This window comes from Aptenodytes forsteri, unplaced genomic scaffold, assembly GCF_000699145.1.
Source record: "Aptenodytes forsteri isolate BGI_AS27 unplaced genomic scaffold, ASM69914v1 Scaffold92, whole genome shotgun sequence".
Lineage (NCBI taxonomy): Eukaryota > Metazoa > Chordata > Aves > Sphenisciformes > Spheniscidae > Aptenodytes > Aptenodytes forsteri.
The window spans coordinates 6,316,714-6,331,187 of NW_008794581.1; the positions used below are offsets into that span (position 1 = coordinate 6,316,714).

At 41.3% G+C, this 14,474-nt stretch overlaps 1 protein-coding gene across 2 annotated transcripts; it reads left to right on the forward strand.

Moving 5' to 3' along the window:
* Window positions 1-2,455: 2,455 nt before the first annotated feature.
* ESM1 (endothelial cell specific molecule 1) lies at window positions 2,456-9,125 on the forward strand. Of its 2 annotated transcripts, XM_009272526.2 has the most exons (3): window positions 2,456-2,771; window positions 6,727-6,882; window positions 9,025-9,125. In XM_009272526.2, the coding sequence occupies exons 1-3, from the start codon at window positions 2,471-2,473 to the stop codon at window positions 9,123-9,125; spliced, it is 558 nt and encodes a 185-aa protein (XP_009270801.1). In that variant the 5' UTR covers window positions 2,456-2,470. The 2 variants fall into 2 exon arrangements, with proteins under 2 accessions (XP_009270801.1, XP_009270802.1); XM_009272527.1 differs by lacking the exon at window positions 6,727-6,882 and having other exon boundaries at window positions 2,471-2,771.
* The last annotated feature ends 5,349 nt before the right edge of the window (window positions 9,126-14,474 follow it).

Below are 14,474 nucleotides of genomic sequence, written 5' to 3' on the forward strand. Positions count from 1 at the left end.
TCCCACTGAGGGACTGCCCAGTGGGATTTACATAGGCTCCTCAGCCCCACATGTTAGAGCCTGACCTATTAATATAAACCAATGTCAATTTTAGTTGATGCTAATGCCAGCAGAAATGGGCAGTGGTTTACACTACTCTGCTGACCTGTGAACTACGGGGGAGATGTTGGGTTGTTTGTTTTTTTTTTAAACAGGCTTTTGTCATATTGTAGTTGTGATGGGGTCAGGGATAGCACATCCATTTCTAATTTATCTGCTCATTATAACCTTGCACTTTTGTTCCTCCTCGGTTCTTAGCTGCAATCTTTACTTCCCTGCTTGAAGTATTCCTTTCATTTCTCAGAGGATAGTTGCATTGGATTTTGAAGATGAAATTGTCTACTACTGCTAATTGCTGTCACCTCATGGCTACCAATAGCACTTTGTCGGTTTATACAAGACTTCAACCTAATGCTTTAATTTTCACACTTTAAATTCACTGATTGGTCCAAGGTTACATGTGAAAACAGGCATGAGCTAGTGCATGTAAACATCTGCCAGCTGGCAACTGTGAATAGAAGAACTGTATTTCGAGTAATTATATACTGCATAAGATAGATGCCTGCAAATATTTGCCTGAGTGTAGTCTCCCTTTGACACGTGTTAAAAATAATATGTCCTCTTCTCTCCTCTTCTCTCTCCTCTCCTCTCCTCTCCTCTCTCCTCTCCTCTCCTCTCCTCCCTTCCCTTCCCTTCCCTTCCCTTCCCTTCCCTTCCCTTCCCTTCCCTTCCCTTCCCTTCCCTTCCCTTCCCTTCCCTTCCCTTCCCTTCCCTTCCCTTCCCTTCCCTTCCCTTCCCTTCCCTTCCCTTCCCTTCCCTTCCCTTCCCTTCCCTTCCCTTCCCTTCCCTTCCCTTCTTTCTCTTTCTCTGCAATGCTGTGCTATGCTATGCTATGCTGTCCAGGTTCTTATACCCACAAATACCAGAAGTATATGAACAACCTACCCAAATGCAACAAACAGTATGTTGGTTTTCTCATCTTCTTCACAAGAGAGGAGAGTTAAGCATTTTGTTTTGGATCTATCAATTCACATTAGTATTCATGAAGAAAAGGCTCTCCTGCTCTCCTGTATTTCCCGCATAGCCCTTAATTTTATTTGGCAGCCTACTGGCAGTGTCCTCAGCCCACTTGAGACACAGGATTCCCAAATGGCAAGCTGGTCACATACAAGTTTAGATTGATTTGGTTCCCACTAACTTCAGTGGCAGCAACTTTTGGCATTCAGAGATTTATTTATGGCTAGTTTTATTCCTTTTTTCCTTTCCTGTAGATCTTTCTTTAGAGCAGAAATTTCCATCTTTCTGGTGGCTCATCTGTTTCACGGAACTCTTCAGTTGTTTGCTGTTTCTTGTCAAGGCTCTGGCAGCGTGAATAAAGTCTAAGAGGGGGGACAGAGGAAATTGAGACTTATTTTCTGTTTATTTACACTGATTTCATTGAAAAGCAACATCAGGGTATCCCATAGAGTTTGATCAGGACAGAATTGGTGCAAAGGGGGGGACAATCAGCCTCCCCCAGATCCACATTAAGGTTGTGCAGATGGTGCTCGTGATGGATGGGGATTTCCCCCTTTGGTTGTGATGTCGGGGCAGCTCATTGATCATTCTCCTGAACTTCCTGTGGAAGATCCCACAAAATGCTGGCTTCTGTCTGACCTGTTTTTGTTCTATCAGTAATCTGAGTGAAATGTTTAATTCATCTCCACCTAAATACTGATTAAAAAGTACCATTTCAATGCAGGCACAAAAAACACTATTGAAATATCTGAGCTTGGCTGTTAAATGTCATGATCTCACTTTGTTCCTTAAAGTAACTGTCTACGTCCCCTTGAAGGGGAAGGCAAAGATTTATTCTTTTAAAGATTATTCTTTCAGCAGTGAGATGATTCAGTGTGATTTTCTTCTGGCCGCATGAGCTGTGTTAGCAAGGCAGAGCTGTTCTGTCAGCAGTGTGCCCAGTGTCAGAGCAATCCCTGTCCTGCAGGAAGGTATGCAACCTACTTGGGATTGTTTTGGTTTTTTTTTTTGGTTGTGTGTGTGTGGGTTTTTTTTTTTCTTTTGGCAGACGTCCTTGAGCATTTGAGACGGATGTGAGAGAGTTTTTAGTCCTCATGCAAAACAACCAACTAAACATAACAGATTACATCAGCTCAGGCTTTTCAATTCCTGGATGGCAGCAGAGTGCTAATCCAACCTTCATCCTGGATTTCATAAACTGAAACAAGGGAGGCTGGCAGGAGCAGCACTGCCGGATTGAGGAAGCTGACGACGGTGCAGCATGTGGGCAACACACTGTATAAAGCTCATAAACTTGTAGGCTGATGTGTGCAGCTACCACTTTGGATTCTGTACCGCTTCCCTCGGCACAAGGCACCAGCAGGCTGAGCATTAAAGCCTGCTCTTTGGGACGGAGCATTTATCCCTGCAAGACATGAAGGGCTTCCTGTTTCTCACACTCCTCCTGATGCCCGTGCACGCTGGAACTGCTTGGAGTGCGAAATATGCAGTAGATTGTCCCGAGCCCTGTGACAGTAACGCGTGCAAAAGTACCTTGCGCTGTAAGCGAACGGTGCTGGATGACTGTGGCTGTTGCAGAGTGTGTGCAGCTGCTCTGGGGGAGACTTGCTATCGTACGGTCTCGGGTATGGATGGTGTCAAGTGTGGTCCTGGGCTGAAGTGCCAGTTTTACACTGAGGAGGATGACTTTGGTGATGAATTTGGTATCTGCAAAGGTAACAATATTCACTTTGCATGCACCCACTGTGGCAGTTTGACAGCAACCTACATATAGAGCTTGCCTCCTGCTTGAAAGGGCTAAAATGGGATTTTTCTAGCTCAGCCTTTAGCCAAGAAGAAAGTGAAAAATACCTTCTGGTATTAAAAGGTGTTACATGTAGGCAGGACAGGGTTATTAATGTGAGAATACTGTTTAGACGTGGGGACATGTGTGAGGAAATACGGATGGGGTGTGCTCGGAGATGAGATTTTTGATTGGGACTTGGGAGACCCAGGCACTAGTCCTTCCGCTGATTTGGTGGGTGGCTTTCTATAAATTGCAAAGACTTTAATCCTGTGAGTCCAACCTTGTCACAGGGTCCCTGCCCCTGCTGGGCTCTCCCTGGGGTGAGGTTCCCTCAGGCACTGCCGACTGCCTGCCCAGGGACCAGGTGCTCTCTTTGGGGTCTGGGAGATGGAGGTAACAGCACTGCCTGGGTGCCTGGGGACATTGTCGTGTTTAATTCAGTCCTACGTTTGAGGTGCTCAGCTACCCTAGGGATGTGGTCAGGGGAGGCAAACAGAGACCCTGCCTGAAAGATGGGAATAACAGAACAGGAGCTGACTGTGAGATGAGCAGCCAGCCACTGCTCTCAGCTTATTCCAGGCATGCTGCATGCTGATTTCTTTAGTCATAGACTATAATGGCATTTTTCATTTAAGAGCTATCCTCACTCCATGCAAAAAGGAGAATGTTTAAAAGGAGAGGAGGTATTAAATTACTATGAAGTAGGATGAAAGTTTTAAAATTAATCATTTAAAAAAAAAGGCTTTGCAAAGTATGAATGCAGTGAGTTTTCCTGTGTTCATGTACCACTTCAGTAAGTAGATACAGGTATGCCTTTGAATAACTTCCTTAAAAATGGAGAAGTCTTGGCAGTTAAACATCAGGAGTATTAATAGCCTCAGTTAAAGCAATGACTTAGGACCAGATGCTGCAAAATCATTCAGGCTGACTCACATACAGTCACACTTATTTACATTGGTATTTGAAACCAAATTAATGTGCATGTTTGAGGGTGAAACCCTAAATACTACTTTTATTTCTAAAGACTAGCATTTACGCATAAAGATAACATCTTAGGTGCACCCACCAGAAAAGCATTTTACTGAGATAGTTGACTGATCTTCAGTGTATTAAAAATTACTGCAGTGCAAGATACTACCTATAATTCTTTTAACAGTTCTTTTGAATGATTATACACTTTTCACTGTCCTCATAGGATTTTCTTTGCAATAGCACATTTCAAATGGGAAAAAAGAAACATTGAGGGGCATGAGATCTGAATCCTTGTAGCTGAATCTTGGAAGCTCTGTAGAAAATGTAAAGTGTTTTTTTTTCCCAGTGCATCAGTGGAAAAACTCTCATTAATTTCAATAAAGCCGTATCTTGACTTAGAGTTGTAAATTGGTATTTAAGGCTTATATTCCTCATATATTTATTTGCACTAAATATTATAGATGTCATTTCTAGTTCTTTTTTCATCTCAGCTCTGAGATAGTACAATCTCTTTCTGTATGTATGTGAATTTTATCAGGCAAAGTATGGGGCCAAGTATTGTTATTTTATACATCCATTTATAGCTATGATACCAGATGACTCACTCATTTTAATAACTTCCATGTTTGTAATAATTCACAGAGTCAGGATGGCTAAATTCTCTCTGGTTGCCTGCGACTGGTTTACTTTTAAGTTGTGGAAAAATGACCTGAACTCTCTGTTCTTCACTTTCTTATTTCTATAATGGGTAAAACATGTACAGTATATGTTTCAGAGCAATTTTCTGAGTACTTTTAGTATTATAAAAGTGCATCATATTATTATCAGTAGCAATGTCATTATTGTTCAAAACAGACTAAGGAATACTGGTGCTCTGCACTTTTATTAGTAAATACCCTCTAAACCTGAGGTATAACTGTCACAGTAAAGAACCTGCTCTTGCTTCCCTTAGATCACTGGGAGCTATTTGCAATTTATTTAGGAGCAGGCTCCTGCTGAACAAAATCTTCTAGCAGCAAAATTGACTCAGATCTCAGTTTTGTCAAATCTGAAGAGCAGCATCAATGCCAGGATTATTCCACATGGAGCCAAGTGCTTTGGGCTCAGACTTGTTTCCATGCTGTTGTGCACAGCTCTGCATCCCACCTCTCTGGGCTGAGTGGCTGAGCACCTGCAGTGGGCAGATTGATGCCCAATGTGGTGTGTGCTCTCAGCTTGTCCCTCAGGGAGGACTGTGTGCACAAAAACTCTTTTGCTTTGGCAGGATTTTGTTTTTGTTTTATGTGGACAAACAGCAGATCCAAGAGTGTCCTTGCTTGGGAAGGGGAGTATGGTGAAGCTCAGTGAGGTCCTCTAGGCTGGAGAGATTCACTGTGCAGTCCCTAGCAGGGAATTGCTTGATTTTCCTGTGCTTTTCATTTACAAAAGCATACCCTTTGGGTATGCAGAGAATTGTAAACTGTTGGTTTCATTTTGGGTCATTAGTCTGACTTTCAGATAGCCTATGCTGTACGGCGAAACTAAATATTTGCATGGATTCAGTAGGAGACTGGACAAACTCAGAAGGATTACCCTGTTGTGGGGTGTTACATGCACAGAAACTATGTCTGGCTCAGGAGGTCCCAGAGCTGAAAATGGGGGAGAATACAAGGGGGGAAGTATCATTTGTGATTACCATGGTCGTCTTCTTATTAAGTGTTTTGTGGGATCCTGGACTCAATGGATCATTGATGGTCATTCATCTGCCCTTAAGACTTGAATTGGAAACTCTCCAGGACTTGCCATTTAAGGTGACCATGCACCCTGGGTTGGCAAGGACAGCCTCAGCATAAAGACTTTTCTCCTGTGACATTCCAAACTTCTCTTGGGATGATCTCTTGTTTGAGGGTTTGGAAAGGGCATGTTGGAGCTGGATTTTCCTTGTCTCCATCTCTTCAGCTATGATCCTGGAAAGGCACCCCGTTCAACAGCAAGGCAGAGGAAGACAAGGGCTGTGACCCCAGGTTTAAACCCTCTGGGAAGTTATGTGATCCAGCATGTGATCTGTGTCAGCTATGGGATGGGGCAAATCCTCTGCATCTGAAATTTTTTTGAAAAACATTTGGTCCCATCCTGACAGCTGCCCTTTGGTGCTCCTCTACGAGCTTGCTCAGGGATGGGAGATTTGAATTGGGGCAGTATGTGACCAGATGCAGTATAACCAGGCAGCTGCCTTAGTGCCAGTGATCCCTTTAGAGCATACTCACTCTTTAGGCTGGAGATGTAGGTGAGCTCTTTGCTGTCTGCCATGGGAAGGCAGACCTTTGCTGTCTGAGAAGTTGTCACACAGGGGAAGGCTCTTCCCCAAGAGCAGAGAGCGTCTCCAGTCAGAGGATGCATTTGCTGGATAGCTCCTCAGGGTCGGGGCAGCAGCCTCCACTGAGCCTACGTGCAGTGGCCCCGGCCGCGAGCAGCCCGGTGCCAGGAATAGATTGCAGCTCTAACTCATGACAGTCATGTAAGTCAGGTAATGTCATGCCCAAATAGTGAATTCAGGAACTTTCTGAAGTCTTCTTCTTTTCTCAATCCAATGCTAATCCTTTAACTACATCCTCTATGATTACAAACTTATATATTCATATTGTCTTTAATTTGTATTTTAATACTATGAGTTTTTCAGAGAAGGATTACTGATAGCACATTGTAAATAAGTTACAGGAAAAGAAATTATGTATATAATGTGTGTCAAGGTTTGTTAAAACTGGAAAATACTTCTAACAAGCAGTTGGCATGCTAAAATCCTATAGTTAAGGTTTAGCTGACCTCCACTCAAAGGTTTTCCACTTTTAAGGATATAAGCAGACCTGCTATTAAGAGTGCTGGCAGCTGACTTGCATCACTGAGGAATGCTTTGCTACATTACTTTTTTTCAGAGTGTCCCTACGGTACCTATGGAATGGAATGCAGGAAAACCTGCAACTGTCCCTCTGGCATCTGTGACAGAGTAACCGGGAAGTGTTTGAAATTCCCATTTTTTCAACTGTCTGCTTCAAAGCCTCCAAATCGACGAAAAATAGTTTCACATACAGGTAAGACTTTGTGGGGCAGTTGATTTTAGCAGAAATCACCTTGTACGTGATCTACTACCACGCTGTGTATGCTGCACGTGAGTGATGTGTACTTTGGTGGAGCTGTGCAAACAGCTAACAACACAAGGTACGCTTATTTTTCTTATTGGCAGCTCCCTTAACATAAGGCAAGGAATTAGGTGAGCTGTGACACATGGTAAAAACATTTTGAAATCCCAACATGGGTGAAATACTTCTCAGCTGTTGCGTGTGCTAGCAGTACAACGTCACCTGTGCAATGGGAGGCTATGCTAGGATCTGCGTTAGTCAGTTCAGATGCAATGCGTTTAGCTGCTTTGCATAGAATAGGATTTCACTAGGTTGCATTTACTACTGTTAGCTAATATATGGTAAAAATAACATCTTTTTTCCATGGAAACAGAGCTTTATACATTTTCAGGTGTCAGTGAACTGTTTTATGAAATGTTTTATTGTAGTCATTTATCACGGTAATCTCTGGAATAAGTTCTTACCTTTAAGATTATGTCTGAAGCCTGTAACAGATCTTTCCAGAATTAAAAAAAAGGTGTGTGAGAAAATGGACTGTTTTTGAGGCAGGAAGGAGAGACCACTGAAGTTTTTAAAACTGGGATTAAAATTTCTTCCCCTTTCATTCTCCACCTGATGATACTGTGGTATATTTGATTGAACAATGTTTACTCTAAATTTAAACACCAATCAAAATCAATACAAATGTAAAGATTTTAAATAAATATCAGAGATTTAATCCTAGACTTACTGGAAGCTTTTCTAGGATTTCATCCAAAAGTCTTTGAATTTTATTTCTCCTCCAACTGCAGTTTGTGTGCCTTATTTTGATTTTCTCCTGTTATATTAAGCTATCTAGAGTTTGCTGCCTTAATACATGCATTATCTTTCCCCCACTCTCTGTTTAGAGAAAGTTAGACAGAAGCAAACTTCTTCAGCTTATGCTCATACCACATTTAAAATGATCTTTAAAAAAACCTTTGCGAGATGGATCAGTCCTGATCCTTTTGTATTTTTCTACATGATTGTGCTCTTTTGCCTTTCCGGGTTTTGTTTATTACCGAGGGTGCTGAAATAACATGAAAAAAATATTCCTGTCTTGCTTTTTTCTGTATCTAGCCTATATTCCAAATCTTCCCAGCTAGCCTGTTTTCATCAGCTCCTCCTCCCCTTTCCTCTCCCTCCCCTGCCTTTGGTCTCAAACCTTCTGCTGCCTCAACGTTTAGCAGCTTGTCTGATCCCAGCCAGGATAAGATCCTGACCCCATAGAAGCAAATGGTATTTTTTACCCGTGCAAAGGTTTCACGCTGATTTCTGTCCTCAGAGGTCCGTCACTGGAAGTAGACCAGGGACACTCTGGGTAGTACTGCATGGGATGGTCTCATGGCATTTCATTTAATAGTGGTCTTCAGGGGTAGCTATAGCATCTAGGACAGATCCTCAGCAAATTAAAACAGCTTTTGTATTTTAAACAGGCGAGTTTCTGGCCTGTATATTTTATAAAGACATTATGGCTACATGTACCCTAGTAAATTTAACGGTGCCAGAGCGTGTTCCTGTGTATTGCAATTTGACCACCTTCACAGTCAAACAGTAGGGCAGCAGCCGGCATGCTTTGTCCCAGCCTAGCTAGCCGAGCCAAACAACCTCAGCCACAGCTCAGGAATCAGTGTCAGCCAGGGACCATTTCCAGTAGACAAACTGGATATCTTTTACCTTTTTTTGGCGAGTAAGAGAGTTTAGTGGCATGCACCAGGCTATTATACTCCAGCTGGCCTCAGTCAGAGAATAGCTCTAGGCATGTTTAATTTACTGCTGTAGCTATTGAGGGTGTACTGCTTGGTCCCATGTCACACTGGAGTGTTACAGTGAGAACTGGAAACAGAATTCAGATCACCTGCCTTATGCTTAAACTATTAGAAAACACATCTGGCTTATGCCATAATTTGGCAGAAATTTTGCAACTAGATAATTGGAGGCATTCACAGAGATTCCTGCAAGATTTGTCAGTTAAGGTTTTTCTGAAGTGTTCCCAAAACCAGGGGCATTGCTGCAGGACAATATTTCAGCTCTCTTATTTTCATGAAATCCACCTGCATTTTTGTATATTTTCAGAGAACGACATGGCATCAGGGGATGGCAATTCTGTAAAAGAGGAATTCGTTAAGGAGAAAGCTATTCGCTCTCCGGTAATGAAGTGGCTAAATCCTCGCTGATATTTACTTACACTCATGAGACTTTCAAGTGAATGCATTTCTTACAGATTATTGAATATGCAACAACTCACTTTAAGAACAAAGTAGATCTATAGCATATGAAAATGTAACCTCTGAAGGCCAATTGTGATTCTGTTTTTAATGAGAAAAATGTTTACTTAAAAATAGACTGTACAGTGTATATGGTTTTTGAGATTTGTTTTGATATGTATTTGAACAGAGAAATGTATTGTGGATTCCTGAATGTATAATAATATTAAAAAAACAACGAGTTTTTACCCTCCTCATTTAAATAATGCCAGAGGCCAACTCTTGCAGCCTGAGGCTGGGAAAGCTCTCACTGAATTCAGTGGACAGTTTGGGCGAGTGAAACTATTGGTGTGGAGCCAACGTGAAAGAAACGCACATCAACACATCCCAGGATAGAAAGCAACACCCCCGAATCACAAGAATAATAATAACGTAGGAGCACAACAGCGTGAATTAAATAAACCAATGTTGGTCATTAGTCATTTTCTGGTTTTTGGAAGTTTGGTGACAATTTCTCAGAGATGAATATGCCTTTCTTCAGTGAGCAAACACTCAGCATTTCAGTTTATACATTGTGAATAACTTAGCAGACATATATTGTTTATGATTATATTATTGAATAACACTGCAGACATATATTGTTTTGAGGTGGATTTCTAAAGTTAAATTCTGTACAGAGAAACAGCAGCTTGGTAAATTATACAGATTTGTAGAGGGGGATCTGAAACAAAAGAAGCTGCTTAGCATTATTTAAATATATATATTTCTATAAAGCAGCTACTTCGGTGCCATTAAGGCGCCATCTGCATTTCTTGGGGAAGAGCAGGTCCAAAGCCAGAGGCCAGCAAATGGACCTTTGTACTTGCCATCTTCATCGCTGGCTGCAGCCCAGCTGCGACTCATGGGCGTTCATCTGACCAAATTTAGGGAAGACTTGGACCCTCAGTGAGTGGTCCTACACTACTTTGGTGCCCAGTCCTTCGTTTCTTACTTGCATGAGCAAGTGGTCCCATTTCAGCCAGGAGAATAACTTATATATGTTAGAGTGTTGTAGGAACTGGCAGTCCCTCATTCAGTCCAGACTGGACGATATATTTGTAACATAAAAATCCACACTGAGATGGGTTTTCTAATATGTCTGGAAACAACCAGATCCTCAGTTAATGGAAATTGATGTAGCTGTGTCAGAGTGAACCTGGATTGCATGAGTTCAGGAACTGCCTTGTAAGACAGAGCACTCTCATGGAAATGTGGTTTGAATTGAATATTTCCTTTGAAATCAACGTGAGCTTTGACAGTGACTTCAGTGAAAGAAGGAACACACAGTACCGCAGCCAGTTTGGTGCAGGATCTGAAAACATACTTTGAAAACTACGAACAACAGAAACTCCAAAGGCTTTAAAGAGTCTAAATCCTGATCCAAAGCCAATGTCAGTGGAAGCAGGCTGCTCTCACCTGGGAGAGCAGTGCTGAACCATGCTGCTCTAGAACAAAAGGACAATGGCAGCAGTAGACATCCAAACGCCAGTACGGCAGTGCAGGCTCTCTTGCCATGATTATCAGAGACACATAAACATAAATCTCAAACTAGCATATACCACATTTTAACCTGTATTGAATGTTTAGGTTTGAGAGGGAGCAATATTGGGCTATTTACAAGAAGTGTGTTGATTCTCATCCACTGATATAAAAAATAATTTTTTCTTGATGTCAGTGAGAGCAGGATCAAACCCACGGTCCTTCAGCAGACTGAAGAGAATTATTTAAAGAATGTAGTAAATATTTGCATACATTATTACTATTTTGCAACAGTGTCATAAATGACATTATGAGTTCTTGAATGTAAATCTGATAAGCTGGTTGGTTTAAAAAAGTATATGATTATTATTGTTCAATAAAAAAACAACTGAAAGCATCACTGTCTATTGTGTCTATCCATTAATGGCAGAGTAAGACTGCTGGTGATGGCATAGCCATGGTGCGTGCAGACTAGGCACAGTTTTGCTCCCAAATCCACAGAAACAGTTTCACAATGGCTGCATCTATTTCAGTGAATTTCCTGGGGACCATTCTCCATTGCTGAAGCTGAGTGGTGGCCCATGTCCAGAATGGTTTGTGTCCATACCGTTCAACCATCTTCACCTCCAAATCAAGGTGGCTGGATGCAGATTGCCTACTGGGAAACCCGCCCCCTGGCCAACCCCAGAGCAGGAAAGGTTTTGGAGTCCTCTTGCTGGCCAGGCCACCGCCATGCCAGGGACCATTTAGACCTGGGGCAGATACTGCAACTCCTTGGCACTGTTTGATTTACCATATAGGAGTAACCTGTGGAACCACATCTGGCAAGTCAGGAGGAAAGAGAAGAAGGAGAAGGATGCCTGCAAACTTTTTTGGAACGTTTTCTTCTGTTTTCCATCATATTTATAACATGCTTTTGCATTTCCTCAGCTGCTCTGGTGACAGATTGCTTCACACAGAATAAGTTACAGGATGAAATTATAATATAAGTAAATTTTATCCATTATCCTTTGAAACATCTACCTGTTGCTACTAGTGGCAATCAGACTACACTGATAGAAGAAATAACGCAAATGATCATAGAATCATAGAATCATTTAGATTGGAAAAGACCTCTAAGATCATCGAGTCCAACCGTAAACCTAGCACTGCCAAGTCCACCACTAAACCATGTCCCTAAGCACCACATCTACACGTCTTTTAAATACCTCCAGGGATGGGGACTCAACCACTTCCCTGGGCAGCCTGGTCCAATGCTTGACAACCCTTTCAGTGAAGAAATTTTTCCTAATACCCAATCTAAACCTCCCCTGGCACAACTTGAGGCCATTTCCTCTCGTCCTATCGCTTGTTACTTGGGAGAAGAGACCGACACCCACCTCGCTACAACCTCCTTTCAGGGAGTTGTAGAGAGCGATGAGGTCTCCCCTCAGCCTCCTTCTCTCCAGGCTAAACAACCCCAGTTCCCTCAGCCACTCCTCATACGACTTGTGCTTTAGACCCTTTTGTTCTTTTTAAAAGCACGTGTATTTTAAAGTGTCATAATATGTATTTTAAAGTTTCTCCATGATCTTACAACTTACAGAATCAAATCTTGCATTTCCCCAGCCACTGTTTCATGCATCTTAACATATCCCAAATAGTTCAAGCTGTTTTAAAATTTGGCTAAAAGGTCTAAACTCTGCATACTATAACGTATAAATTGTTTTTTCAGAAATGCCTCTTTGCTTTTCTTCATGATCTAGTAAGATACTATCACAACAGATGTCTCTGGAGTAGAGACAGTGCATGCTGGGCAGCGGTAGGAAGGTTTTCTCCTGAGGAAATGTCATCAGCATTCAGAGAAAATTTTCACCTGTTCAGAATGAAAGTTTAATTTCCCCCATTTGCTTAAATTTAGCATCATGCTGGTAGTTACTGAGAAGAAGCCAGTCCAAATAAGATCATTTGTTGTTTGTTGTAAATCATCATATGGAAGACCTCATCAAAATGGAAAAGAGGAGAAAGAAAATTTCTAAGAACAACAGAATTACAGTAATATAAGCAGATAAGACTAATGTTTCTGTTTGAAACTTCAGATGAAAAGTGAATCCTCAATTTCTCTTTGTTGGTATTTATCAAAAGACAATTATAAGTTTTCTCTATAAATATCTAAACTTAATAATACGATTTTGCATAACTACAGAATCCACACCCTTTCTCCTTTCCTGGCTGCCAATGCTGATGTCACACTAAGTTAGGATTCCCCCATCTCAAGCCTTTTTTTGGTTAAATTTCCTTTATTTTCCAACTTATACTACCCTTTCAATGATAGGAAATAATTTTCAATTAGTCATTTAGAAGCCAAGGTCATCTTGAGCAAATTCTTCCCTCAACCAAAGACAAAATGGAAGTGCAGAACAGCAAGAGTTGGCAGTAGACGGATAATAAGGGAATACTGAGTGGCACGTTCTGAAGTGTAATTACCTCTGAGAAGTATAAAACATGGGGAGAAAAAACTCAGTGTTATTATTTTGACAGTCAAACACATTGGTTATTGTGACTTTTAATAATTATTATTTAATAAGTTACAATTATTGAGATATTTAATGTTACAACTTATTATTTATCAATTTATTAGTGTTGAGTTGCAATCCATCTGCTAGATTACTGCAAAAGAGGCTATTGACATAGATAGCCTAGATTGTATAAATATAGCTGTTCTAGGAGGGAGAGCTCAAGACCCACAGAAGGGGATGCCCGCTCAGGCTGTGGCACACTGCTCAGCTCCGTGCCAGCTGTCCAGCATTCAGAGCATGTGTCTATCGCAAAGGCAAGGCCGGTTCCTAGCCTTTGATGGCAAGCATTCGTACTGCAGATCCACCATTATTCCAGCTTTTGTCTGAGGGCCTGCTGCTCCAGGAGGGCAGGCAGCAGTTCTCTGTCGACCTGCTTGGTGTCTGCTCAAACTGATTTTTGCCCTTCAGGACTGCCTGCCAAGGGACATGAAGTGGTGTTCATGGAACCAAGGGCTCTTCACCAGCCTCTTCTTTATTTTCCACCCTTTCATCTTTCTACCTTTTCTTTCACATCTCTCCTGGCTCCCCACTGCACACTCCAACTCATTTCCCCTCTTTTGCACATGTGGATTTTCTTTTAGACTTTTTTCCTTTCTTCACCCAACTCCGTGTTCCAGGCATTCTCTTTTCAGCTGACCTTTCCTTCCCACACAAGCCTGAAGTTAGGTACAGATGCTCTTCTCTCCTGGGGTAAAAGTCATGAGATAGTTCATCACACAATGTGCGCCTGTCATCTAGTTTCTAGATTTGTTTTTAGTGGGGTCATATGTTATTTCCAGTATCAATATGTTTGGCAAGTAGGCCTCATTTCTAGTAGGTAGACTTCATTTTCTCAACTACTAAACAGTAGGCTAGTAATATATGCACCACTTCTTATTTTATATTTAATGTGCAACGACACTGATAAGAAGTATGCTGTAATGCAATATAATAGTTTCTATTACAGCCTGTATTATAGGGTGTTGCAGACACCATTACAGTTCAAATAATATATCATCATATGTGATAGAGTGATGTCTGAATTACACAGAATAGAAAAGCCTGAAATATATTCAGATGTATTCTATCCATGATTCAAATAATATATAACAACTTTAATGCAATATTATAGTTTCTATTACAGCCTGTATTATATAGGGTGTTGGACACCATTACAGTTCAAATAATATATCATCATATGTTTTAGAGTGATGTCTGAATTACACAAAAGCCTGAAATATATTCAGATGTATTCTATATTCTA

Coding starts and splice junctions, on each gene's coding strand:
- ESM1 (XM_009272526.2), top strand. CDS start 2,471: ATGAAGGGCTTCCTGTTTCTCACACTCCTCCTGATGCCCGTGCACGCT. Junction 2,772..6,726: donor TGAATTTGGTATCTGCAAAG/GTAACAATATTC, acceptor ACTTTTTTTCAG/AGTGTCCCTACGGTACCTAT. Junction 6,883..9,024: donor AAAAATAGTTTCACATACAG/GTAAGACTTTGT, acceptor GTATATTTTCAG/AGAACGACATGGCATCAGGG.